The sequence below is a fragment of the Salvia miltiorrhiza genome, chromosome 8 (assembly GCF_028751815.1).
Source record: "Salvia miltiorrhiza cultivar Shanhuang (shh) chromosome 8, IMPLAD_Smil_shh, whole genome shotgun sequence".
Taxonomy (NCBI): Eukaryota; Viridiplantae; Streptophyta; class Magnoliopsida; order Lamiales; family Lamiaceae; genus Salvia; species Salvia miltiorrhiza.
In genome coordinates, this window is record NC_080394.1 from 18783958 (window position 1) to 18810322 (window position 26365).

At 39.1% G+C, this 26365-nt stretch overlaps 2 protein-coding genes across 3 annotated transcripts in view; both read right to left on the reverse strand.

Annotated features, from left to right (window-relative positions):
• The window catches only part of LOC131001633 (uncharacterized), a 465975-nt gene that overhangs the window by 314957 nt on the left and 124653 nt on the right, over window positions 1-26365 (reverse strand). The gene's annotated exons all lie outside the window — the stretch shown is intronic.
• Window positions 14681-15872, reverse strand: LOC131001702 (thiosulfate sulfurtransferase 18). Of its 2 annotated transcripts, none has more exons than XM_057928282.1 (6): window positions 15691-15872; window positions 15505-15585; window positions 15321-15394; window positions 15125-15195; window positions 14987-15040; window positions 14681-14886 (listed from the first exon to the last, which is right to left on the reverse strand). In XM_057928282.1, exons 1-6 carry the CDS (start codon window positions 15708-15710, stop codon window positions 14794-14796), a joined length of 393 nt encoding a protein of 130 aa, XP_057784265.1. In that variant the 5' UTR covers window positions 15711-15872; the 3' UTR covers window positions 14681-14793. The 2 variants fall into 2 exon arrangements, with proteins under 2 accessions (XP_057784265.1, XP_057784266.1); XM_057928283.1 differs by having other exon boundaries at window positions 15505-15582; window positions 15691-15848.

Here is a 26365-nt window from a genome sequence, read left to right on the forward strand (position 1 = left end):
CCTCATTGTTCACACACAGGAGGTCGCACCGCTTGGTGTCCCCTTGGGAGTATTTGTTAAAAAATTAACATTTTGGAACGTAAAATTGGAATTTGCCTTATAATCCAAAAAGCGATTCACAATCTCGGTGTTAAAGATATAATACTTTTTTTTTTGATCGGTAAAATTAAAATTTTAGTAAGATAAAAAGCAAGGCACCAGGGATGCCAATCAAAACAAGAAGGAAAGATTGAAACCCTTTGAGCACCACATGGTGAAAGGGATTCTCAACTCCAAAACTTTATAGACCTCATTCCAACTCCAAAGTCTACCCTTGATCTGTAAAACAAGTCTCTCAATATCCCAAATCTTTCCTTGAAAACGACTCTCAGTTTCTTTTTTCCCATAGTGTCCAAACCGTTCCCACCCATAACGCATTTAGCAATCTTCTTCCTTTCTTCTTTTTGGCAGCAGAGATGAAGGAAGTGTAATGATGGAGAGTACCTCTAGGATTTGCCGTTTTGATGTGTAACCATTGGAAGATTTGGTCCCACACCGCCGCAGCTTTCGGGCAATGAAGAAACAGATGTTCCGTCGTCTCCTCTCCAGCGACGCAGGCGTTGCATCCTCTCTCTTCCCAGCTAATTTGAATTTGTCGTCTTCTTAAGTTGTCACAGGTAGCCAAACGATTTCTAAGACATCTCCACGCTGTCACCTTGGCTTTGTGCGATGTTGGAGCCTCCCTAAACCATAGCCATCTCAGCCGGTTGAGTTTGTTGCGCCTCTCTGGAAGCCGCCACCAAATCATAAGCCGACTTTGTTGAGAATTTACCGTCCGTAGTTGCCCTCCAACTCCATCCATCAGTTAAACCTGTAGAAGGGACAAAAGCAGCAACAAGTCTCAAAAGTTCCTCCACCTGTCCATTCTCTCTTTCCCTCAAATCCCTCCTCCAATTCACCGACCATACCCACTCTTCTCCTTCCCAAAACCCACTCTCTCCGACGAGGGCTTTCTTATTCGAGCACAAGTTATACAATCTCGGGAAAGAGAACTTGAGAGGTTTGTTAACAGCCCACACGTCCTCCCAGAACATTGTATTCATCCCATCCCCGAGACTGTGTTGGAGGTGATCAATGAACCATCTATCGTCTCTTCCTCCCCCTTTCTCCACAATTTTCGCCCACCACCCCAACTGCCCACTTCTTCCCACCATCGAGCAATCCCCCTCTTCGCCCCAGACAAGTTCCCCATAAATCAATTTGATCACTCTCGCCCACAAAGCTCCCCCATCCACCAAAAATCTCCAAAGCCATTTAATTAACAGAACATGATTAAACAATTCCACATCCCGAAACCCAAGACCTCCTGTTTTCTTATTGGAACACAAGGAGCTCCATTTAAACCAGGTGATTCTTGTCGACTGAGAGTCTCCACCCCACAGAAATCTGGAGAACAAAGAATTGAGGTTCTTGAGCACAGTCTTGGGAATGAAAGCGTAGGCCAGTTGATATACCGGAATAGATTGAAGCACCGCTTTGACAAGAGTGATCCTCCCTGCCAACGAGAGAGGTCTTTTTCTCCAGCTTGTAATTTTGTTTGAGACTTTATCCACCAAGAACTTCCACTCGCAAACACCATTGCTTCGGCCTCCAATTTTGGTTCCCAAGTAAAGACACGGGAAGTAACCAATCTTGCAATGGAGAAACGAAGCCCATGTCCTCTCGACTGACACATTCACTCCCACCGTCATCAGGCTGCTCTTCGCGAAGTTGACAGCAAGACCCGAGACAAAATGAAAGAGAAGCAACAGACTTTTCAGTGATTCCACATTACGCTCATCAGCCTCTAAAATAAAGATGGTGTCATCCGCGTACTGGAGGTGTGTAATCGGCACTTCATCCTTACCAATCTTAACAGGAAACAATAACTGTCGTTCCACTGCTCTCTCAACAAGCGCATTCAACCCTTCCGCAACAATGAGGAATAAGAAAAGAGACATCGGGTCACCCTGTCTCAAGCCTCTCTCCATTTTGAAATCTCCCGTTGATGACCCGTTAACAAGGACACTTGCCGTGGCTGACTGTAGACACCCTTGAATCCATTTCCTCCAAATCCCATCGAAGTTCATTCTATCCAGCAAAGTATCCAAAAAATCCCATTGAACTGAGTCGAAAGCTTTGGCAAAGTCAATCTTAAAGAATATCCGGCTTCGTCGCTTCTTTTTTGACTCAACAACAATTTCATTCAAAATGACCGCACCATCGAGAATGAACCGCCCTTTAACGAAAGCGCTTTGATTATCAGAGATGATCGACCCCATCACCTTCGTCAGTCTCCCCGCCAAGATCTTTGCAATGATTTTATACAAGCTGGTAATGAGCGAGATTGGACGAAATTCGTTCAACGAATCAGCCCCTTCTTTCTTCGGTATTAAAACGATGAAAGAAGCATTACCTCCTTTAGGAATTTTACCGTTCGCGTGGAAGTCCTTCAAGACCTGGAGGATATCCTCCTTAACCACATGCCAAGCCGATCTCCAGAATGAAAAGTTAAAGCCATCAGGTCCTGGACTCTTATCGCCAGAGCAGCTCCAGACCGCTTCTTTAACTTCTTCGGGTTCGAAACCTCTAATCAGCCAATTTCTGTCCTCATCAGAGATTTTCCTTCTCACAAAGTCAATGGGAATAACAGGCATCTGTCTATCTTTCCGCTTGAAAAAGGTTTCAAAATGATTTCTCACCCTAGCTTTTACCTCTTCCGGTTTGGAGATCCATGAGTTATCAAAGATCAGTCCGCCTATGTCATTCTTCAACCGCCTCCCTTTAATCGCCTTATGGAAGAAGCCAGAATTCACATCTCCCTCCTTAAGCCATTTCAGTTTAGCCTTCTGTTGTAAAGTCATCTGCTTATGCTTCATCTGAAGGGAAATGAGAGCTTGGAGCTCATTTCTCCTGATAACATCCACTTCGCCTAAACAACTCTGCTCGTCAAGCTCATCTTTCTGTTGTAACTCCTTCTTTAATTCGTGAATTTTAGAATCAATCTCACCAAAGGATGTACTGGTGAAGCACAGAACCACCAACACCTAAACTAGAACTCGAAAGCAATAAACGGCACACGGATTTACGTGGTTCGGCCATCAAGACCTACATCCACGGGAGTTCTTCGTTGGTTTCACTATATTGAGAGTGTTTACATGTTACAAGTGTGTTGCTTGAATGAACTGATTCCCATGCTAATGCTAAAGCTCCTATTTATAGTTGTGAGAATGAACCCTAAAGGCCTTAGGCCCATGAACTCTAATAGTTGGATTTAGGCCCTTTAATGATCTTGATTTGACCCATCTACGCTGTCCTTTGTTGGTGAAGCGGGTAACTCCGGCTCCAGTAAGACCAGCTCTGCGCTCTGGCTGTGCTGCTGTTCTACGCTGTTGTGCTGCGATGCTGTGCTGCGGTGCCGTGCTGCGGTGCTGTGCTGCGGTGCCGTGCTCCGGCTGCGCAGCTATGCTGCGCTGTTCTGGTCCGCGCTGCTCTGTTCTGGCTGAGCAGCTCTGTACTTGGGTCAAGGCTGATTGACTCTTTGTACTCATTTGTTAGCAAGTCTCTTCAGTTAGACCTGTGTTCGTTAGTTTATATAATAACAATAATCATAACAAGGTAAAATAAGCTTGGATTACGAAGCACAACGCTAATGAGTATTCCAGTCCTCATCAGCTACTCCCCCCCTGGTCTAGTTGAACAGCGTTCTCTTTGTTCAACTAGTGGTGTGTGTTGTGAAGTCAGCGCTGTGCTGCTCTCCCGTGTCAATTAAGCATATATAATTCCCTGCAACTTATTAGATAAAAATTGTCAATCTTTACGAAACAATGGTGACAAAATATTTTCAGCGTTGTAAGTGAACTAAGATAAAAAAGATAGTAATGTTTCCTTTTGATTCGTCGAGCATCATTAAAGATGACAAAGGGCTTAGATAACCTGTGCTGAGAAGACTCAAGTGATCTGCGCTGAGATAAAAGAGGTAGCTGCACTGAGAAGACCGTGCTGACTGCGCTGCACTGACTGCGCTAACAACCCCGCGCTGACTGTACTGAGATAGCAACAAGGGAGCGAGGCGACGCTAGCTGCGCTGCCGAGCAGAGAGGTGGCGCTGATTGCGCTGCCGAGCGGAGAGGCGGCGCTGCGTCGAGACACATGGCTGTACTGAGCTAGCAACAAGGGAGCGAGGCGGCGCTAGCTGCGCTGCCGAGTAGAGAGGTGGCACTGGCTGCGCTGCCGAGCAGAGAGGCGGCGCTGGTCGTGCTGCCGAGCAGAGAGGCGGCGCTGCGTCGAGAAGACTTTGTGAAACATTGGTGGTACTCCCCCGCAGAGCGGCCCTTAAGATGGTACACCCCCGCAGAGCGGCCCTCAGGATGGAACAAAGATGGTACACCCCCGCAGAGCGGCCCTTAAGATGGAACAAAGATGGTACACCCCCGCAGAGCGGCCCTTAAGATGGTACACCCCCGCCGAAGCGGCCCTTAAGATGGTACACCCCCGCAGAGCGGCCCTTAAGATGGAACAAAGATGGTACACCCCCGCAGAGCGGCCCTTAAGATGGTACACCCCCGCCGAAGCGGCCCTTAAGATGGTACACCCCCGCCGAAGCGGCCCTCAAGATGGAACAAAGATGGTACACCCCCGCAGAGCGGCCCTTAAGATGGAACAAAGATGGTACACCCCCGCAGAGCGGCCCTTAAGATGGTACACCCCCGCCGAAGCGGCCCTCAAGATGGAACAAAGATGGTACACCCCCGCAGAGCGGCCCTTAAGATGGAACAAAGATGGTACACCCCCGCAGAGCGGCCCTTAAGATGGTACACCCCCGCCGAAGCGGCCCTTAAGATGGTACACCCCTGCAGAGCGGCCCTTAAGATGGTACACCCCCGCCGAAGCGGCCCTCAAGATGGAACAAAGATGGTACACCCCCGCAGAGCGGCCCTTAAGATGGAACAAAGATGGTACACCCCCGCAGAGCGGCCCTTAAGATGGTACACCCCCGCCGAAGCGGCCCTTAAGATGGTACACCCCTGTCTAACTTTCGCGGCTTACGGTATTCCTGCGCGGAGCATAGACAATCAAAGATGGTACACCCCTGTCTAACTTTCGCGGCTTACGGTATTCCTGCGCGGAGCATAGACATTCTGAACTGACAACGGCTCGGACATTCTGCGCTGAATACTACTGAGATAGCTGAGATAGCTGCTCTGAGATAACTGCACTGAGGTGGCTGCCTTGAGGTAGCTGAGATAACTAGATAGCTGCTCTGAGATAGCTGCGCAGAGGTAGCTGAGATAAATGTCCTGACTGCGCTGACCTCGAGGACTACCACCATGTCCGCGCCGAATCAATTTTAGTTTCTCCCCGAAGACCACCACCTGTTTTGCCCTCAAAGACCCCCGCCTGCGCTGCACTCTTCAGCGCTGTCATCTTTGTCAATCCGCATCGAGGGCTATATCAAGAGTGTCCGAACTGCGCTGTATCCCATCTCACATCGAAGAAGCTTCACGTGATTCAAAACGCGATGCACAGGTCGCATGATCCTCGCATTCATCAACGAACAATCACAATTAGCTTTCCAACTTCATAACATATTCTCATATGAATAAGAAATAAATTTTAAATCGTCATTTATTTGGTCCTGTCCAGATTTAGGAGTTGAATTCTACCACAACAAGATATCAGCAATAATACTAATTACATTTCTTTTACCCCATCCATAAGCCACCTTCACAAGAAAATGCGCTGCAAATTTATTTGAATCCCAAGTTAAGAAATTACAATTCCATCAACTTACTAAGTACCCAAAGTAAAGTGAGAGATAGTCGCACAATCCCAAATTCAGTTATTGAATTTTAAATGCAATATCCAATGAATAATCCCAATAAAATTGAACACAACATCAACCCCAAAATAAAAATAACAGATTGCTCGTCACTATGATAAATTGATAGAGTCACTCTGAACGTGCCAATTGGTTTGACCCACGCTGCCCTGCATTCAAGACGACTGCGCTGCCCTTTTGTGTATCTTCGAACTTGCGCTTCCCTTCACTCGAAACAGCTGCGCTGCCCTTTTGATCTCACTTTCTTCGTGAGGATTTTGTCTGCGCTGAAGTTGTGTTTATTACCCCGAGAAACATCTACTGCCAGAGCACTTGCATTGACTGCCTTCGGATTTCTCCAGAGTGTTATAATTTAATAGCTTCATCCAGAAGGATGGAAAAGAGAATTCCACTCGCGCGGAATACCTGCGCTGCCTCTGTATCATCGCCGAGAACATGGTCAGGGTGGCTACGCAAGTCATTTGAACTTGATCGGGGTGCCAAATGAGAGGGGAGAACCCGAGCTGACTACGCAGCTTAATAACGGAGGAGAGGGAGAACCGGATCTGGCTGCGCAGCTTAATAACGGAGGAGATGGAGGACCGGAGCTGGCTGCGCAGCTTAACAACGGAGGAGAGGGAAGAGCATAGCTGTCTGCGCAGCTTAATCAACAGAGGGGAAGGTGGACCACAACTAGCTGCGCAACTTATATCATTTGTCTTCCTGGGCTGAGTAGCTGCACTGGATCTTCTTTGTGAACCTGCGCTGCCCATTTCAATAAGTCCCGCTTTTGGTGAAGGAGGAACGGCTGCCCTGCTCAGTCGAGCATACAGCGGCGCGGCGAACTTCGCCAGCTCTTAATGGCAACAAATAGCTTAAAATTCCCCGATGCCCCCGTCTTGGCTTGCGCAGCTCCAGTTGGTCTTGCTTATGCTGCCCTTGTTCACCATAGCTTCTTCTTGAGATGATGTTCATCCCTGACCCGAATCCTTACCATGCACATCGGATACCGCCCTCACAGCAATAACACAGTCAGCGCTGGGTTCTGGACCTTGCCATTCAACTTGAACTTTGAATTAGATGTCCCTATTTACACCCTCACAGCAGTGACGCAGTCAGCGCTAGAGCAGCCCCTATTTCCCCGGAATCTACTTCCTCTACCAGCAAATCCCTGAATCAACCCCTCCAAAACAAAACTCCTTGAGCGATTGATAAATCCTTCATAGCATGAGCCATACATGATACGTCTTATATAAACAATTAGAAGGGCATTGCTCCCTCAAAATCTATTACAACGGAATCTCAAGATTAAATTACAAATAAGATTAAATAGAAAATCCAAGATTAGTTCGACTTCCCTTAAGCCCATAGGATAGGTATCCCTGAGTAACGGAAATGATGGAAATCTCATTCCCGACCCACGAGTTCTTTGAAACGGAATAGGGCAGTCCTGAACCTTGCCTGCGCTGCCCTCTTGAAGCTCTGATTTTCCTTAAATATCATTGCCTGCGCTGTCCTCTTGAAGCTCTGATTTTCCTTAAATATCATTGCCTGCGCTGTCCTCTTGAAGCTCTGATTTTCCTTAAATATCATTGCCTGCGCTGTCCTCTTGAGGCTCTAATGTTCCTTGAATATCATTGCCGATCTAAGGTGAGTTCTGTTTCGATTAGAGCAGGGTTCCCGCATTTGTACTTTGATATTTTAATGAGTGAAGTCGATGCCCTGTGCCTGCACATTTGCATCCCCAATAAAAGCAAGAGAATTAGAATCCCAAAAATGCATTCATATCGAGAATCTGAGAATAAGGGTTGAGATTATTGTGGCTGCGATTGTGAAATTGCCCGCAAATTTTTCTCGATTTTTCCTGATGCAAGCTGCGCGAAGCAAGAATTGTAGAGTTGGAGGTTCGCTGAAATTGCGATTCAAGATTGAGCCCCGCGTCGGCTGTGGGAAGCGACGATTCGCTGACTGCGGAGGATCAACAACCTGCTGGTGCAGAAGGCTGGGTTCACATCGGGCGGCTAGGTTCGCCGAAACTTCGAGGTGGCCATGCCTATCGGCTTGCGCTATGACAGTGAGAAACCCTGCTATCTCTTCGAAGTTCCTTCGCCACAAAACCCTCACCTCAGAGTTTCAAAAAAGGCCATCAAAATGAATTTAATTATAGTTCATAAAATAGGATAATCGCAACAGCAATTTCGATTTTTCTGCCTCCGTAATTAGTTCAGAGGAAATAGATTTTAGGAGAGGGATAGAAATCTTAGCTTATGTTTTGGTTTCTTCGACGGGCCCAAACCCTTCTTTGTAGAGGTTCCCGACGAAGCCCTCTTCTGGTCGCGGTGGCAGTCTCGACGGCCGAGCACGACCTCCCCTGAACTAGGGATGAACTCAGATTGAAACTCAAAAGAGTTTTGCACGGCCATGAATTAGAGAGAGATAAAAAGGTGTCGGGCCTTGGCGTAGCAGAAGCTGATTCGCCGGATTTCGGAGCGGCATCGGCGGGATCCTCGATTGCCGGCAGACATTTCCGCTGCCGTAAATAATGTTGGGTCATCTTCCGGCGGAGATTCTTTTGGAGAGCAGTGGTTGAAAACTGATTTCCGGCGGAGAAGATAGAGAGACGAGCGAATTGGCTTCGCAGAGCAGGATCTGTAGATTTTGGGATTTTCACTGGTTTCTATGGAGATGGTGGTCGGGCGTTTCTTATATGAGAGTAGAGAAAGAACTTCTGAAAATTTTCTTGTATGAGTAGCTGGAAATTGAAGAAAAAGGAAGGGAATAGGAATTTGATCTGGATTTGGGGATTTTGATAGTGAATATTGGAAAATCTTTGGGGTTTTTTGGATCTGGTCTTATGTTGAAATTAGTGCCCGAAGCTAGTGAGAGCTGCGGTTGAGAGAGAGCTGTGGTAGAGAGAGAGATGCGGTGGAGACCTTTACCCTGGAGGTTTTGGGGTTGCTACGGTGAAGATCTGGGACGCCATAAGCAGAGCCAGCTATGCCCGCCAGAACAATGGAAAAAAAAAAAAAAAAATCTTCGATCCTCCCTCTTTTTCCTTCGGTGAACAGTAACCGGATTTTTTTTTTTTTTTGGTAGGCTCGTCGGAACTCACGACGTAGCCCCGATCCTTTCCCACAGACGGCGCCAGTTGGTGAAGCACAGAACCACCAACACCTAAACTAGAACTCGAAAGCAATAAACGGCACACGGATTTACGTGGTTCGGCCATCAAGACCTACATCCACGGGAGTTCTTCGTTGGTTTCACTATATTGAGAGTGTTTACATGTTACAAGTGTGTTGCTTGAATGAACTGATTCCCATGCTAATGCTAAAGCTCCTATTTATAGTTGTGAGAATGAACCCTAAAGGCCTTAGGCCCATGAACTCTAATAGTTGGATTTAGGCCCTTTAATGATCTTGATTTGACCCATCTACGCTGTCCTTTGTTGGTGAAGCGGGTAACTCCGGCTCCAGTAAGACCAGCTCTGCGCTCTGGCTGTGCTGCTGTTCTACGCTGTTGTGCTGCGATGCTGTGCTGCGGTGCCGTGCTGCGGTGCCGTGCTGCGGTGCTGTGCGGCGGTGCTGTGCTGCGGTGCCGTGCTCCGGCTGCGCAGCTATGCTGCGCTGTTCTGGTCCGCGCTGCTCTGTTCTGGCTGAGCAGCTCTGTACTTGGGTCAAGGCTGATTGACTCTTTGTACTCATTTGTTAGCAAGTCTCTTCAGTTAGACCTGTGTTCGTTAGTTTATATAATAACAATAATCATAACAAGGTAAAATAAGCTTGGATTACGAAGCACAACGCTAATGAGTATTCCAGTCCTCATCATGTACGATTCCAAACTTTTAAAGCCTCGCGAAGTTTCTTCAATTTCTCCTTAACCACAAAAAAGCTCCATCCCTGACAGTGAGTCCCCGTCCACATTTTCTTTACAACATCTTCAAACTCCGGGTGATTCGTCCAAGCATTTAGGAACCTAAAAGGTCTTGGTCCCCAATCCTCCGTTCTAGTAGTGAGAACAATTGGGCAGTGATCCGAGATCGAACGCTGAAGACCGCGTGCAGAACTTCCTTCCCAAGTAAGCATCCAAGTTTCGTTAACAAGGAAACGATCGATCTTGCTCTTGCATTTGCCATTGGGCTTGTACCAAGTGTACTTTCGACCCTGTGTATGAATTTCCTTCAGATCGTTCCCCCTAATAAAATCCTCGAAAAACCTCGCATCCGACGCTCGAAACGTCTCCCCGCTGCCCACCCTCTCTTCTCTTCTCCTGACTGCGTTAAAATCTCCCAAAATACACACACTTCGATCCGCATTCTGTTCAACAATAGAACCAATTGCATCCCAGAGAATCGTCTTTTCCTTTGATTCAGTTGGCGCATAAACATTGATAATGCAACACAAGAGACCGTCCTCCTTGTACCTACCGTTAATAACCACGGCCCCCGGTAAATCCCAAGAACTAGATGCTTCGAACACCTCCCTATTCCATAAACACGCAATTCCCCCAACTCTCCCCTCAGAGTTCCTGATTGCTTTATCTGTGTTATTAAACCCCCACCAAGAATTACAAAAAACATCACTAAAAGTCTCCATTTTTGTCTCTTGTAAACAACAAATATCAATCTTATGCCCTCTTACAAGTTCCATAACATCTCGCTGTTTTGCAATACTCCCCAAGCCCCTAATGTTGTATGACAGTAAATTCATGGACAATTCATCTGACTCCCAGCATTATTGAAGGAAAGGAAGTTACCTTGCATCTCGATTTGGCGGACAATCACCTCTTCTTCAGTCTGACTTGAAAGACCTAACTTCTTCCCAAAGTCCCAGATTTTCTGACCTGAAATTCCCCCCTCCTCTGTCAAAAGCAACCCTTTTTGTCTCTCCCCAATGTCTTCCTCCTCTGCGGCTTCCTCCTCTCTCCCATTTAGTGGTTCTATTTCAGAGATGAAACGCCCCCAATTCTCCTTCTCCCTCGCTCTATTCTTCTTTTTCCCTTTACCTTTTTTTCCTTTTGTGCATCGGTGATCAGCCCTTTTGTTGTTGGAAGGCAACCTAACTTCCCCTGCTTGGGAGCCCGAAAAATCATCCTTTTCGGTCCTAGACACTCCCTCAGAATGGTTATTTTTTCTACAAAAACATTCACGTCGAGACTCTCACTGTTATCTTCCAGATCATCAATACCCCCTTGTAGAAGAATGGGTTCCTTTTCTCTCTTTTCTCTCACAGCAGGAACCGTGGGCAAGGAAATAGGTACCTCGCAAAGAGTGGCCTGCTCGGCCCTGCAAGAAGACTGGCTTAAAACTGCGGCAGCAATCGCATTCAAAAGCAGTCTCGAGCCTCCCAACGTTGTCTCCTCATGATTGGTAACCTCGACTGACGTATCTGCAACAGTTTGTTGCGAAGGAATCGGAGAGTTCAATTCTTGGAGAACCGAAACGTCTCCATCTTCCACACCGATGTCATCCATCATTCCAATGGTAGCGATAGCCTGATCCATGGATTCCACTCCATCCGACCATCCTGGATCCGATTCCGATTCCGACTCGTCTAAATCCGGTTCTCCGAACAAGGACGAGAGTGGGTTATCCTGAATTTCTTCAATGCGAAGTGTGAAACTAGCTCCATCAATGCAGCACTCCACTACTTGCTCAATGGATTTGAGACCTGTAGAGATTTGGATCAAAGCTTCGTCCAATTTCTCTCTTTCTTTCGTGAGTTCATGAATTTTCAAAACCCGCCCAAATTTTGCCGTCACCGAATTAAAGAAACGAGAGTTCTATGCATGAAGCGGGATCCCAATCCATTTCGTCCAAATAGATCGCTGCTGGTGAACATCCACGAAGTTCCATTTCCTCTTCCAAAGAAACCAGAAGTCACTCCATTCATCTAACTCCGTGAGAACTTCTTGTGTTGGCAGTTCGCAAATACTTCGGATGAGCACCAAACTTCCCCCCATCGTCGAAACTTTCAGTTTCCCGGCACATTCGCTGTTGATTTCTTCTTTGATTTCATCCCAGGAGAAATCATCTTTGATGAAACCTGTGAATGTTCCTTCAAGCCACTTTGAATCCTCCTCCGAAGTTTTGAATTGTAGCTTTTCTCTTGTGTTGGGTTCTCCTTCAAAGACTCCAGTGAGAACTTCTTTAAAGGAAACTCCCGGCTTCTTCTTTGCAGAATCCAAAAAATGGAAATAGTCCGGTTTCTTTCCAATATCTCTTTTGGCGTCGAACCCCTTTTTTTCTTCATCCCTCACCACCCTCTCAAACCTTGGTTTAAAAACTCTAATTTTGTAGCTTCCAATCCAAAGTTGATTCAACTGTTCAAGCAAACCTTCCGTATCCTCCACATCTTCGAATCGGACAAAGCCGAAAGGCTTCCCTTTTTTATCTCTCTTATTGGGACAGAAAATGTCAGTCGGAACGCGGACGGCACCAAACTTCCTTCTTAAGAAATCAAAGCTGCAATGTTCGGGGATGTTGTTGAAGAAGAAGGTGACTCTCTGTGATCTCGGAGGAAGTTTAACCTCTCCAATGGATCGACCAGCTCCAGTCCTCCAAGTCTTCGGCTGTCTATGAAAGTTATTGCTCCGTTGATACACCTCATTGCCTTCTGCTCTGGTCCTCTCGTGCCCCCTTCTCCTCACCACCCTCCAAACCTCCTCGCGACTCATGCTCTCCGGTCAATGAAATAGGAAAAAACTCTCAACCAAGCAACTTCAAGTTACTCCACAATTAATTCAACTCAACAGCCACTGGTCAGTTCAAAAACATTCAAGGTAATCCACTATTGCAAATATCCATTCCAGTAAGCATTCATATCCAAGGAAAATAAGTTTGTAGAAGATGAATCCGTAAACTGCCTCTATTCGAAGTGTTGTGAAATCCAAATCCCAAACTCCAAACCATACGCCATTTTCATAGTAGAGAATTCAACCATTACTAGATAGCTTACATTGGCGTCGGAACTTGGGTACAGTGACAGCAGATGACGCCGGCCAGAGCGGGAGGATTCGGCCGAGAGACACTGCAGGCGTTGAGATAGGTGGCTGGTTGGCGAGATTCAGAGCATAGCGTCGTGACTACCGGCGTTGACCGATCTTGCGCAGAGGTGGGATGTCTGCTGGGAGAATTGCACGCTGCGTCGGCAGCTCCGGTGGCTGCGACTGCAGCTACGACTCTGTCTCCTAAGCGTCGGAGGTCTGCTGGGAGCCGGTCTGCTGGGTGGCGGAGGAGAGGCAAAGAGGAGAGGCGCCGGTCTGCTGCTGCCTCAAATCTGCAGGACTGCAGATCTGCTGGAAGCCGATATGGTGGAATGGGGCGGAGCTCTGCTGGGAGATAACCGATCTGGTGAATGGCGGAGGAACGGCGCCGGTCTGCTGCTGCTTCGTCACCGATCTGGTGGATGGCAGAAGAACGGCGCCGGTCTGCTGCTTTGTTGTTGTTAGGTATTCATGTTCTTAATAAAGATATAATACTTTTAAGGCTGTATTTACGTACTTCCTCCATTTCACTAAAAGTAATTTATTTTCATAAATAAAATATTTAACTTTTAAAAGAATATAAGCTCTATAATTTATAATCAATTTATACATTTTTCTCAATTTCCGTGTCCTAAAATTTTGCGTCATTTATAATAGGACGGGGTGAGTATCATTTATGAGCTCTTAGCCTATAAAAAATATGAACATATAAGTATATATACCGGAAATGAAAATTACATTGAATATAATGCATACATATATTATTTTCTAAATTAATTTGTACTAGAAATTATGTATTTCATGTGAAATTAATGCATACTCCTTCCGTGCACAAAAAATAATCTCTCTTTGTCATTTTGGGATTTTTACAAAAATTAGTCTCTTTCCACTTTTGGAAACTTTCTATCATATGGTGGACTCATTTCTCCACTTATAATACAATTAATTATTATTATTATTAGGGATTATAGCCAAAAAATACACGAACTTTGATAAAAGTTGCAATTTTCACCTGAACTTTCAAATTAGTTAAAATATACCTGAACTTATATTTTTTGTTGTAAATTTCACCTGAACTTGCAATGATTGAACTCTGTCGAGGTGAAATTTACAACAAAAAATATAAGTTCAGGTATATTTTGGCTATAATCCCTTATTATTATTATTATTATTATTATTATTATTATTATTATTAACCTTACCTTTTAAGTGGGACCATTTCTCCACTTATAATAAATTAAATTATTTTTATTAAAACTCGTGTCGTCCCCTTTTAAGACTATTTTTAATGGATGGAGTGAGTATATATTAGAGCTAATATAATAAAAAATACCGATACTCTAATCTAGAAAAAGACGGGGGAAACTTCTCATTAATCTCAACACGTAATAATCAGTCATCTCCCGCGTGCCGTTTATTTAATTAATCAAAGCAATTAACTTAAACAAGTGATCGCAATATATAGAACTACGACCGCTCAGTATTCTAAATCTAATCTCTACAAATTTCGAATCCTTAAATTACCAAAATAAAACTACGACCGCTCAGTATTCTAAATCTAATCATCGCCCAAACTCCTAATGACAAATGAGGTGGTCTTGAATACACCCGAGTATACCGTTTATTTAAAAGAATAGTATCAATTATAAGCAGTGTTATTTGTATAACTGAATAGTGTTATTTATATAATTTGGATCAGAACACATATTTGAATTAGCATACGGGTCGGGATTCTGGGTACGAGGAGACTTTGTGATAACAAATTTTATGAGAGTGACTCGAACTTAATTTTAATACTAACTAATGAAGGTAATGCAAGTAGACGAGTATGTATATCTTGTAGTTTCAATCTAGAGATTGAGAAGCATGAAATTATACTACATAATCCAATACTGAAGCTCAAGACAGTTCTTTTATTACAAAAGATCTAGTTATGGGTGCAATAAAAGGGATATTAAATATTATTCAAATCATATTTCAACATTATCTGACTTCTTCACTGCAAATCCATTTCCAACCCAGGCAATATATCCCCCACCCATGTTGAGCACACGCTTGAATTCCTGTGATGTATAGTATAAAAAAATCCCATATTAATTTAAACAAAAATACTTTCGTAATTCAAAAAAATAAATCACAATAAAAGGATTTAACTAAACTTACGGCATCAAGAAGATCCCTAGTTGCATACACAGATCTAACCCCACTTTGGCAACCCTGAATTTGTTTCAAGAAACTAAACAATGTAATAAAATAAAATAAATAACATTATATATATGGAATTAAATTCACTTAAATTACCACTACAAGATTATCTTCCTTGCCACAAATGGCCATAACCTGCTCCAAGAACTTGGGATTTTTCACCCTGCCTGATCAATGCCCTCAACATCAAATTTTTAGAAACGTAATTAAATTTTAAAAATATCAAAATTAAATAAATTAAACAATTAACATATATAAATAAATTTTACTAATCAGAATTCAAAATCACCACCTTCTGGAGTACTAAACATGTAAGGAATGTTCAAAGCATTCTCCAGATGACCTTTCTTGAATTCTTCTTCAGTCCTAATTAATATAAAATTTCAACTCAAATTAATCTCAGAATTAGTAATTTTAAATTTAAAACTGCATTTTTCATGGTTTTATTTAGTTGATAAAATATAACTTTTGTTTACCTAACATCAAGATAGCGGTGGCCATGAGTGAGCAGATCTTTAGCTGCATTGATATCCACAGTGATTACTTCAGCTCCACTGCTACAAAAAACACACACACACATTAATTGCAAGGTGATGAGACACACATTAGAAATCCGATTAGTGTGTGTGTGTGTGTGTGTCTATTTGTATGCATATTTGCACCTTTTCTTGACGATATCCATGAAAATGGAAGACGGTATTATTGAAATTTGCAGCAGAGGAAATGAATTGAAGCAGTAGAGATAGAGTTTTGGTTGCGTTTTATATATGATGTGAATTTCGATGTTTGATTCAATCTATCTATATTATATATAGGTATACATATTTGAGAGCTCTCACTAATTCTCACTCCTAGGTGGCATTCTCATGTCCTCCCATTTTTATTTATCTAAATTCTACTTTTTATTCATTTTTAATGTTATTTTATTTATTTTTAATTCCATATTATAGTAATGGTAATTAATTATCTTCCTATTCCAATTACCGTTACATTCTTCCTTTTTAAAATCCAACTACTCCTAAATTATCTCATAATCCCTTTTATAATTCCATTAATTATTTTCCTGCGCAAGATTCAATAAGTTTCTCCATAATCAGAGGCCTTAATATTATGTCTGATTAATACCAACTATTAACGCTATAAAGTAGACTGATAAGATTTTTTTTTATCATTTCCCAAATGTGCCCAGCTCAAGTGAAGTCAGAACACGGTCCAGTTCATCAAGATTCAAATTTGAGGTTTATATTTTTGTATTTATGCAGTTAGAAGTTTTGATGTACAAAAGTCAAATGTGATATTTTGAGCAACATATAAGATTATGCTCAAAAGTCTTGTAAGGTTCAGATGAGATGATGTGATGCGGTCTTAAATTTTACCTATCAATTTAAAAAAATTATACATTGGTAAATCTTTCATATATACGATGAGCAAGAAATAGAATGTATCAATCCTTCATCATATCCTATATTAAATATACATAAATCTTTTTCTTCTTATTTGTCTAAAATCTTCATCCTCACATCAACTTTTTATGAAATTTCATCAAAGAAAAACTTATATATAAAGGCAATATAGCTCTTAACAAAAAACTAATATATCTAACAAAATTTGTTAAGATTATTATAGTTTGAACTGTACCACCAATTTATTAGATAAGATCATTCTCAAAAGTCTTGTAAGGTTCGAATGAGATTATGTGATGCCGTCTTAAATTTTACCTATCAATTTTTTAAAAAAATTATACTCCTATAATATTAGTAAATCTTCCATATATACGATTAACAAGAAATAGAATGTATCAATCCTTCATCATCTCCTATATCAAATATACCTAATTCTTTTTCTTCTTATTTCTCTAAAATCTCCAACCTCACATCATTTTTTTATGACATTTAATTCAGCAAAGAAAAGCTTATATATAAAGACAATTTAGCTCTTAACAAAAAATTAATATATATCTGGCAAAGTTGGTTAAGATGATTATAGTTTGAACTGTAACACCAATTTATTTTGGTCAAATAAAATTAAATAAAAAATAATTTACATAAAAATTATTTTATATACTATGATTATAAATATAATATTATAATGTAAAGTGGGAATGTGACTCTGTCTTTCACTCAATTAATTAGTGAAAGATGAATTAGATGCCACTTGCCAAATTCTTACTTTAGTAGTACCCTTTTTTTGTTTGTTTAAATATGGATATAAGTGATCCGTTGGTCCTATTGAATTTAAATTATTTAATATTACAGTTCCTAAGTTCAAGGTTTTTAATCATGATAAAGAGTTTTTTTTATTTATGACCTAAAATATAGATTAGCTATGAGATGTAGGGAAGATCAAAACTATATTTCAACAACTCAATTACTGTAACTGTTAATCTAAGACTATAAGATCATATTACTTCATTTTTATTTTACATTTAATAAAGTATTTATTGAAGTCATTATTGGTATTGAAATTTTCATTGATAATTAATATAAAAATGGAAAATAAGCTATTTAAATTATTTATTTAAGTCCTATAGATTTAAGTTTCATTAATCAATATTCAAGTTCTCAAGTTTTGATCTTTCGAGTTTTAAACTATTACCTATTTTCCGAAAGCTAATTAAGTATTATAGTCTATTTTAAACTATCACCATCCTTTTAAATCTATTCGGAGTTTTTTTTTTTTTTTTTGAGCAATTGTTACTCAATTAATTACTATGCAATTTATCCTCGGACAAATTTTGAGTGCTTAAAATGAGTAGGAATGTTGAGAATTTTCATCACCATTGCGAAAATTAATCCGAATCCACATTAATTTGCAATTATCTCATTTAACTTTTAAGGAGTCGATCGAAAATTTATTGGTTAAATTTTAGAACAGAATTGAAAAATGATGCATGATAGTGTTAAAATAGATTCGACTCTTTAGCCCTTTTCGGGTGCTAAATTATATTGTTATATATATGAAACTAAAACATTGGCCTACACAGAAAATTGAGAGTTATATAACATATTAACGTCTTTAATATAATTATGCAGTCGCTAACAATCTTATGATTCCTTCCAAAAAAAAAATCTTATTGATTGAATAAGATTACCTGCTTATTATATAATGTGAACTGTAATTATTGACTCACTAAACAATTGAATACGAGTATTCAATCGGAATCAAACGTGACAATGCATCATTGTCTTAATTGCAAAAATATATTACTATATTGTGCCCATGATTTTCATTTAAAACATAACGACAAAATGGTATGATCCATTTGAGGACAAACAATAGAGGTAAGGAGGTTAGAACACTTTATGCAAGAGCACATTTTAGCCGAACAAAAACGATAAAAAAAATAAAAAAAAAAAAAGAAAAAAGAAAACAAACTGATTATAATAAAATTTTCAATAAGGTTCTTGAAAAAAAAAATAACAATAATTTATGGACAAAATGGTATGATCCATTTGAGGACAAACAATAGAGGTAAGGAGGTTAGAACACTTTATGCAACAGCACATTTGAGCCGAACAAAAACGATAATAATAAAAAAAAAAAAAAAAAAAAAAACTGATTATATTAAAATTTTCAATAAGGTTATTGAAAAAAAAAATAACAATAATTTATGGAGCAATCGTTAAACTCAATTATTTCGATTTGTCATATATATGTAAAAACTGCAATTTATCTTCTCGATGACCTATTTTATCCAGTCGAGCAAAAGTATTATTTGAGGGTACAACAGTATTATTTGACGTTCATTTATAATTTCAGTAGGAAAGTATATTAGACTATTCTAAATCCAAACTTGTGTGTGCGATAAGGAGTTAATATCTAAGACCAAAAGTCTTGGGTTCGAGTCCCCTGTAGTGCGGTTTTAAATTTCTTTATTTAATATTATTTGTTAAAAGAAATAAAAAAATCCAAACTAGTGGCCCATCTATCTATTAATATATGAAAGCACAGTTTCTAACGGAAACTTTTTACCGCCATATTTTCTCTTTTTTTTTATTTTTTTTTCTATGAGATTTGATTAATTAAAAATATTCAAGTCACGTCTTAAATTAAAGATGATTACATGAACTTTAATTTGATGCAATAATCACAAAAAATAGATATAAAATGAAGAAGTTACGATGTTTAAAGTTTCAAATCTGAGTCCTAAATATTTGTTTTAATTTCAAAACCGTATTATTTTTGTAATATGAATATTTTCTGCAGTTTTAACAATGATTCTCTAAAATCGTCAACACTTTTCTTCGCCTACGAACACAAATAAAATGGCTTCAGAAAATCTGGAGGCAATGGACAAAGAATAGATAAAGAAGAATATCGAAGAATACAAATGCTAAAATTGCAACAATTCACCACTTTGGAATCGATTTCTTCAAGCACAGTAGGCACGCACCAAGGGTTTTCAGTCAAATTGAGCAGTGTAATATATGAAGATTTGATTTATCTGCAAGTACCTTGTGATTTCAAGGTCTCAATAATCCTATAGAAATGTAGCACACCAACAACATATCTCTGAATCGAAAAAAATCTTTAAATCATCTGCTGCATAAGGCCATGCCACTGCTGTCGGTGGCGATTGGTGGCTACGAAACAGATTGAAGGTGGCGACTAATTGTCCAAAATTGAGAAGTGAAAGGGAGTAGACCTGGGATTTTTTGCAGATTTTTGAGAGAAGAGCAGTTTGGATGAGCCAGCGACGAGTTTCACATGGGAGGGGATTTTCACAATTGAGGCATGACCTTACTCAGCAGAGGATTAGACCTAGATCTAGAATACTTTTGAGAGAAGGGTTGCGATAACGACGATTTGGTGGCTGCAAAAGGAAGCAAACCTAGAGATGGAAGTATAGGAGATTTCTAGAAGTTCTGCGTAGTTTTGAGAAAAAAGAGAAGACGAAAGATAGATATCAAATTTTAAGAAAAAAGAAGGAATTGGGCTTTGATGATGGGCTCTATTTAATTTAGGCCCTAAATTAAACTCTTTTAATTTGACTATATATAGTGGGTAGAGTAGAAATTTGACTATAGTAAATAAAGGAATAAAGGGAGAATTAAGAAAGTACAAATATTTTGATAAAATAGATAAATTTATACATTGGTCTTATAAAGTAGAAGAAATTGACACATTTTTAAACTTTTTTGAAATTATTTTGAAAATAATAATTTATCAACGCATGAAATTTGGATTATTAATGAAAATGTATAATAATTGTTATCATGTGCGCGCATATAAAAAGTATAATTACATGATTATGTGTTTTGTTAATTATAAAATGTTACTAAAATATGGTACATGTATTAAATCGGTTATTAAATTTTATTTGCTTCAAAATAAATACTAAACTTATATTTTTATGATATATGAATGATATATTTTTTTAATATTTTATATCAAATATCTTAATGGGTTAATTTAAATGAAGAAAATTATTTGTCATTTTAGGCATGCGGAATAAAATTATTAGAAAAATTAAATTGAAACCTTAAATAATAATAATAATAATAATAATAATAATAATAATAATAATAATAATAATAATAATAATAATAATAATAATAATAATAATAATAATAATAATAATATATAAGTTTACTATTGATTTTGAATCATATTAAAGTTTAGTAATCAATTTGATACAAATAACATAGTTTAGTCTAACACTTTATGAAATTAATCCTATGTCTTTTGAGCATGAAAAGATTTTATCTACATCTATATCTATATAACATATAAAAGTACAATCCTAACATTAACATTATCCCACCAAATTTTCTCTATCCTTTTTTTCTCTTTTTTCTTTATTGATCTTTTCTAAAAATTATTAAATTTAGAAGAAATATTTAAATTAATAAAAATTAATTTTTTATTATTAATTAATCTAACTTATAGTTATATATAATGACATTTAGGCATTTAAATATAATTTGAAATTTTAAAAATAATAAATATATTATGATTCGTGCATCGCACGGGAGGATGTACTAATTGTCAATTTTAGCATGATTTTTTAGACATGCATATAGTTGGGCTGTAAAAGGGAAGGTGACCTTGGGTGTATTCTCGGATAGGGCTGGGAATCGGGTCGGGATCGGGTACCCTACCCGAAAAAATCGGGTACCCGGTCCCGATTAAGACGGAAAATCGATACCCGATCCCGAACCCGAAAAAAAATCGGGTACCCTAATACCCGACTCGGGTACCCGAGTCGGGTATTCGGGTACCCTAATTACCCGGTCAAAATTACATGTTTCAGGTCAAACTGTGTAAAATCGGGTATTTCGGGTATTAGGGTACCCGGTTTTCCTTAATCGGGTATTAGGGTACCCTAATACCCGAAAATACCCGATTTTTTTTTAAAAAAAAGCGAAAATGTAACCACTAATTTCATGCCCAATTGAAATTGAAATTAAGAAATTAAAATTTAATTAAATTGAAATTGAAATTAAGGAATTAAAATTTAATTAAATAATTTAAATACATTTAATTAAAAAATCGGGTATTTCGGATACCCGATTTTTTAACACCCTAAATACCCGAACCCGACCCCGACCCCTAATTTTTCGGGTATAGGGTACCCGATACCCGATTTTTTCGGGTCGGGTATCGGGTACCCGATTACCCGATCCCGAAATTCCCACCCCTATTCTCGGATGCATTCTGCATCCATTTTAATTAAAATTCATAATTTTAAGAAAATATAAATAAACTTTAATTATAATTAATTAAAAATTAAAATCTTAATATAATTTAATTAAGGCAAGTAGACCTTGCATTCGAATGCACATAAAGTTTTGTCAAAACATAAAATAAAATACTAATACATTTGTTAAGTTCGATTTAATAATCAACAACAAATTTGTGAAAATGGGAGAATCGAGCTAGGAACATAAGAAGAGATATAACTTGAAATGTATTAATTGTGTACGGAGACTGAGTTTCTTCCTTTTAGTAAGGGAAATATGAATAACTTATCAATTATCCCCTAGTAGTTATCTTTAAGGTTCTATTTATAGTTTACAAATTAAATCTAATACTAAGAAGTAAGATCTATTATTAAGATGCCTTAGTCCAAATCTTGTAAAATCTTTCTGACGAAAACTCAAAAGAAAAAAATACTAATAAAGAAAAAAAGAGTACTTGATCTAAATAATATAATTTGGATTACAAGTATTTTATGACAGTGGTCAGATCTGATGTGCCTTCAGGTCTACTGTACATTTTCCTCACGTTTGACTTTTGTATTTAGGTCTGACTTCTTCAAGTATGATACTCCATCCGTCCCAATAATCTTGTCCCACTTTCCTTTTTGGGTTGTCCCAATAATCTTGTCCCATTTCCTTTTTAGGTAAATTTTAAGGCTAATTAACTCTCACTTAAACATGATTCTAATTAAACTTACCCCCCTCTAAATTACTCTACTCGCCTATCTCTCTCTCTACCATCTCCCTCATTCTCCCTCTCTAAAGCCGCCGCTCACTTCCCTCTGCAAATCCACCGGCGCCGCCGCTCACTTCCCCTCTATTCCACCGACGCCGCCCCCCCTCTTCCCCCTCTGTTCCGCCGCCGCCGCCTTCGCCTCCCCCCTTCCCCCTCTGTAAATTCGCTCCCCCACGAATGCTCCACCGGCGCCGCCCCCCTCTTCCCCCTCTATTCATGGTGCTTCGCCTCTCCTCCTTTGTTCCGCCGCCGTCGCCGCCTCCCTCCTTCCCCCTCTGTAAATCCGTCGAGCACAGATCTAAGCCCTAAACTCCCTCTTCTCTTGCCTCGCCATCAGCTTCCCTTCGCCGTCTCCACCTCTCTCTCCACCTCCGAGCCCTAAATCCCCAAATCCAAACACCACCCATTCGATTCCGGCGACTGTACAGCCATAGGGCTGCCGCCGCGGTGCCTTCTCCTGGTTAGCGAAGACGATGGAAAACTTATTGAAGAAATTTGGCTTTTCTGTTCTCGGTTAACGATTTGTTGAAGAAATTCGTTTTTCTGTTCTTGGCTTTTCCAGATTTTGTTCTTGGTTAATGAAGATGAAAAATTTGTTCTTGGTTTTTCTGTTCTTGGTTAGCAAAAATTTGTTGAAGAAATTGTTCTTGGGCTAAAGATTTGATTTTTATTCTTGTTCTTTTGCTTGATTCTGTTCACTGCTCCGGATGGAGAGAGGCGGCGATGAGGCCGGTGGCTGTGCCGACGCCGGGGAGGGAGGTGGCGCAGGTGTGGCTCCGCCGCCTATTGTTGCCGGGAGAAGGTGAAGAAGAAAGAAGATAATTTTCGCCATACTTAATTTCTTCTTTAAACATGTGGGACCTTCTAGTTTAGAACATTAATTTCACACTCCTTAATCTCCGTGCCCAAAAGAAACGGGACAACATTATTGGGACGGAGGGAGTATTTGATATCTTCTTCTTCAATGATAATTGTTTCTTCAGGGCTGATGTTTACTCTTTAGATTTGAGCTTATACATGTGTGCTTCTTGTTTAACATGTATTCATAATTTGAGATCATTCATAAATATTTTAATGTTAATAAGTCGGGGGGTTTGAGCCACCAAGGGAGAAAATGAGGATTCATTATTGATCCTCATTTTTAAGAAAGAAATAAATAAATAAATAAATAAATAAGTATTTAATGTTAGTATGGGCCATAAACAAGCTATTGGGTTTTTAAGATTCTATTTCATAATTGGGCCACATGAGGCCAAGCGAACAAGGGATGCACAAAATTGTCTATATCAACTACCCTCCTTACTTAGGGGGGTGTATTCGTTCCGGATTTTTATAGATTTTAAAAGTCCGTGGATTTTAAAAGTCTATAGAATTCTGACAGATTCTTCATGATTTTGAATGAATTCTTGATGGAATTTTTAATGAATTTGCAAGAATTTGACGTGATATTTTCGGATTTGAATTCTACAAATTCAGCGAGCGCTGGGCACCCACGGGCGATAGAAACGAAGCCAGCGGCCGCTAGCATCCCACGATCGCTAGATACCCAGCGAGGATATACTACAAAGCAACACTGTACTATTTGTATGAATTATGAGAAGTAATTGGTCACGTAACAAAACAATATTATCTATTTATACTGACAGTGTTGGAAAGAACATTATTAATTAGAGCTAAACGCCACTTCTACGCTTCTACTATACTACCTACTAATACACACGAAACACATTTGTGTAAGAAAATACAGTGTAAATAGTTTCCGCCAAAAGAAAAAGCAAAAACAAATCGAAAATCTGCTGGAACTCGCCGGAGATTGTTCAGGCCGAATGGGAAAAGGGCTAACATCTGAATACAGAGATTGAGCTCCATCTTCTGTCCAAAGGCCACATTCACTTCCGTCGTGCTCGTCTCATGCCATCATCTCGTCAGGTCAATGCCTCTTTTTCGTTCCCACTGTCTCGCCTTCCTGCATCTCAGCTTATAGTGTACAAATCACTATAGGAGAAAACCACAGATTGAATATCTAACTTGCCTTTTTGGTGAAGAAGCAAGACGACATTAACATGTGGGCCGAGTTGGTTTTCTTGAATACTCCAAAGCTCGTATGTAAGGTATCAAGGAGCTCTCTCTAAGCCGTCTTCAGTTACTGGATACGAATTGTGGCTTCAACCAAGATATATTTCTCCAATACTAAGAATTCATGCACACCCATTGTTGTGTTCTTGACAACGCTGTTGTTTGAGGAGACTGTACAGCCCAGCGAGCGCTGCATGCCAGCGACCGCTGGCTTGTCCGATCGCGGCAGACCCAGCGCGTGCTGCATGCCAGCGACCGCTGGCTTCGTCAGGCTCCAACGCTGGGTCCAGCGGCCGCTGGCTTCTTTGCCGCGGCGCTGGAACCCAGCGAGCGCGTGATTTTGGCAGATTTGTGAATTCTCGTGGTGTTTGGTTGGATTTGTTGATGCCTATTTTTTGAATGAAATCAATGAAAGTCATTCCAACTTAAAAGTCCGTAGATTAACGAATACACCTAGATTTTAATAGACTTTTAAAAGTATTGAACGAATACACCCAGATTTTAAAAGACTTTTAAAAGTCTTGAACTAATACACCCATATTTTAAAAGACTTTTAAAAGTCTTGAACTAATACACTCAGATTTTAAAAGTCTGCAGAAATCTATAAAAATCCTGAACGAATACACCCCCCTTAGTCTGGTAGAAATGTATAGTACATATGTCTAGCAAACTAATCCCCAAACTTACAAAGTACAACTTATAACCAAATATTATATATATATATATATATATATATATATATATATATATATATAAAAGTTCAACCACTTATATAAATAGTGGAGTAAGTTATATTTTTCCGTCAAAATCACTTTACTTTTTTACAAATAAACTTTTTTTGTTTAATCTTAATTTCATCTACTTCAGATTATATGAATATTTTTTATTGTAATTTTTCATATTGCCCCAATTAAAGTATTAATTAATTTTTAATTTTTATCTTTTAAATATTTTATATTTATGAATAAAATGTAAACAAATTGTTCGATAAATAATTATAATATTATTAAAATATTTATATTGATAAGATTTATGATTAAAACTATACTTTAAGATATTTATTTATTTATTTATTATTTAATCAACATATGTAAAACATTTAAAATTTAAGATTAATCAAACATTATCATGATTGTGTATCAATTATAATCCCAAAAAATTAATTATAACATAATCATAGCTCTATAATTTATTGCATTAATTAGCTATTTTTAATCTCTTAAATATGTTATAGGTAATAGTTATATTATATATAATTTTTTAAAATGTAATATTGTATAAAATGATCACGCATGTTCTATAAATGTAAATAAAATATTTAGTAAATGTAGGTATTAGAGATGTAACAAGTGGCGGTGATAATGATGATTATGCATCTACCCATCTCCTTGAGGATATATATATTACTTAAATCATCTGATGTTTCAATACAAGACATCATTTTAAACACTTACTCGTCCTATTCTAACAACATCAACGATATATAATTTTTATTTGAAAGAGCGAGCAATAATTGTTCCTACTCATATATTGTACAACATAAACCTTTTCACATTAATAAACAACTAAAATTTTAAATCTACATAATACTTTAAAATAATATTTTATTATCAAAAAATAATATTTCTAGCATGGGAGCCAAACTAGTATGTATATATATATAGGAGGCCGCTCCAATGAGACCCCCTAATTTTAGTGAGATCTAGGGCACGATCTGATGTGCTTATTTTATCAATCCTATAGCTGATATTGTATCTGGAGGGTGATTTTTTTTTTTTGCAGGGTTCGAATCTTGGAGGGAACATAATATTTTAAATTTTGTTA

Coding starts and splice junctions, on each gene's coding strand:
- LOC131001702 (XM_057928282.1), bottom strand. CDS start 15,710: ATGGATATCGTCAAGAAAAG. Junction 15,395..15,504: donor CACCGCTATCTTGATGTTAG/GTAAACAAAAGT, acceptor TATATTAATTAG/GACTGAAGAAGAATTCAAGA. Junction 14,887..14,986: donor CTAGGGATCTTCTTGATGCC/GTAAGTTTAGTT, acceptor TATACATCACAG/GAATTCAAGCGTGTGCTCAA.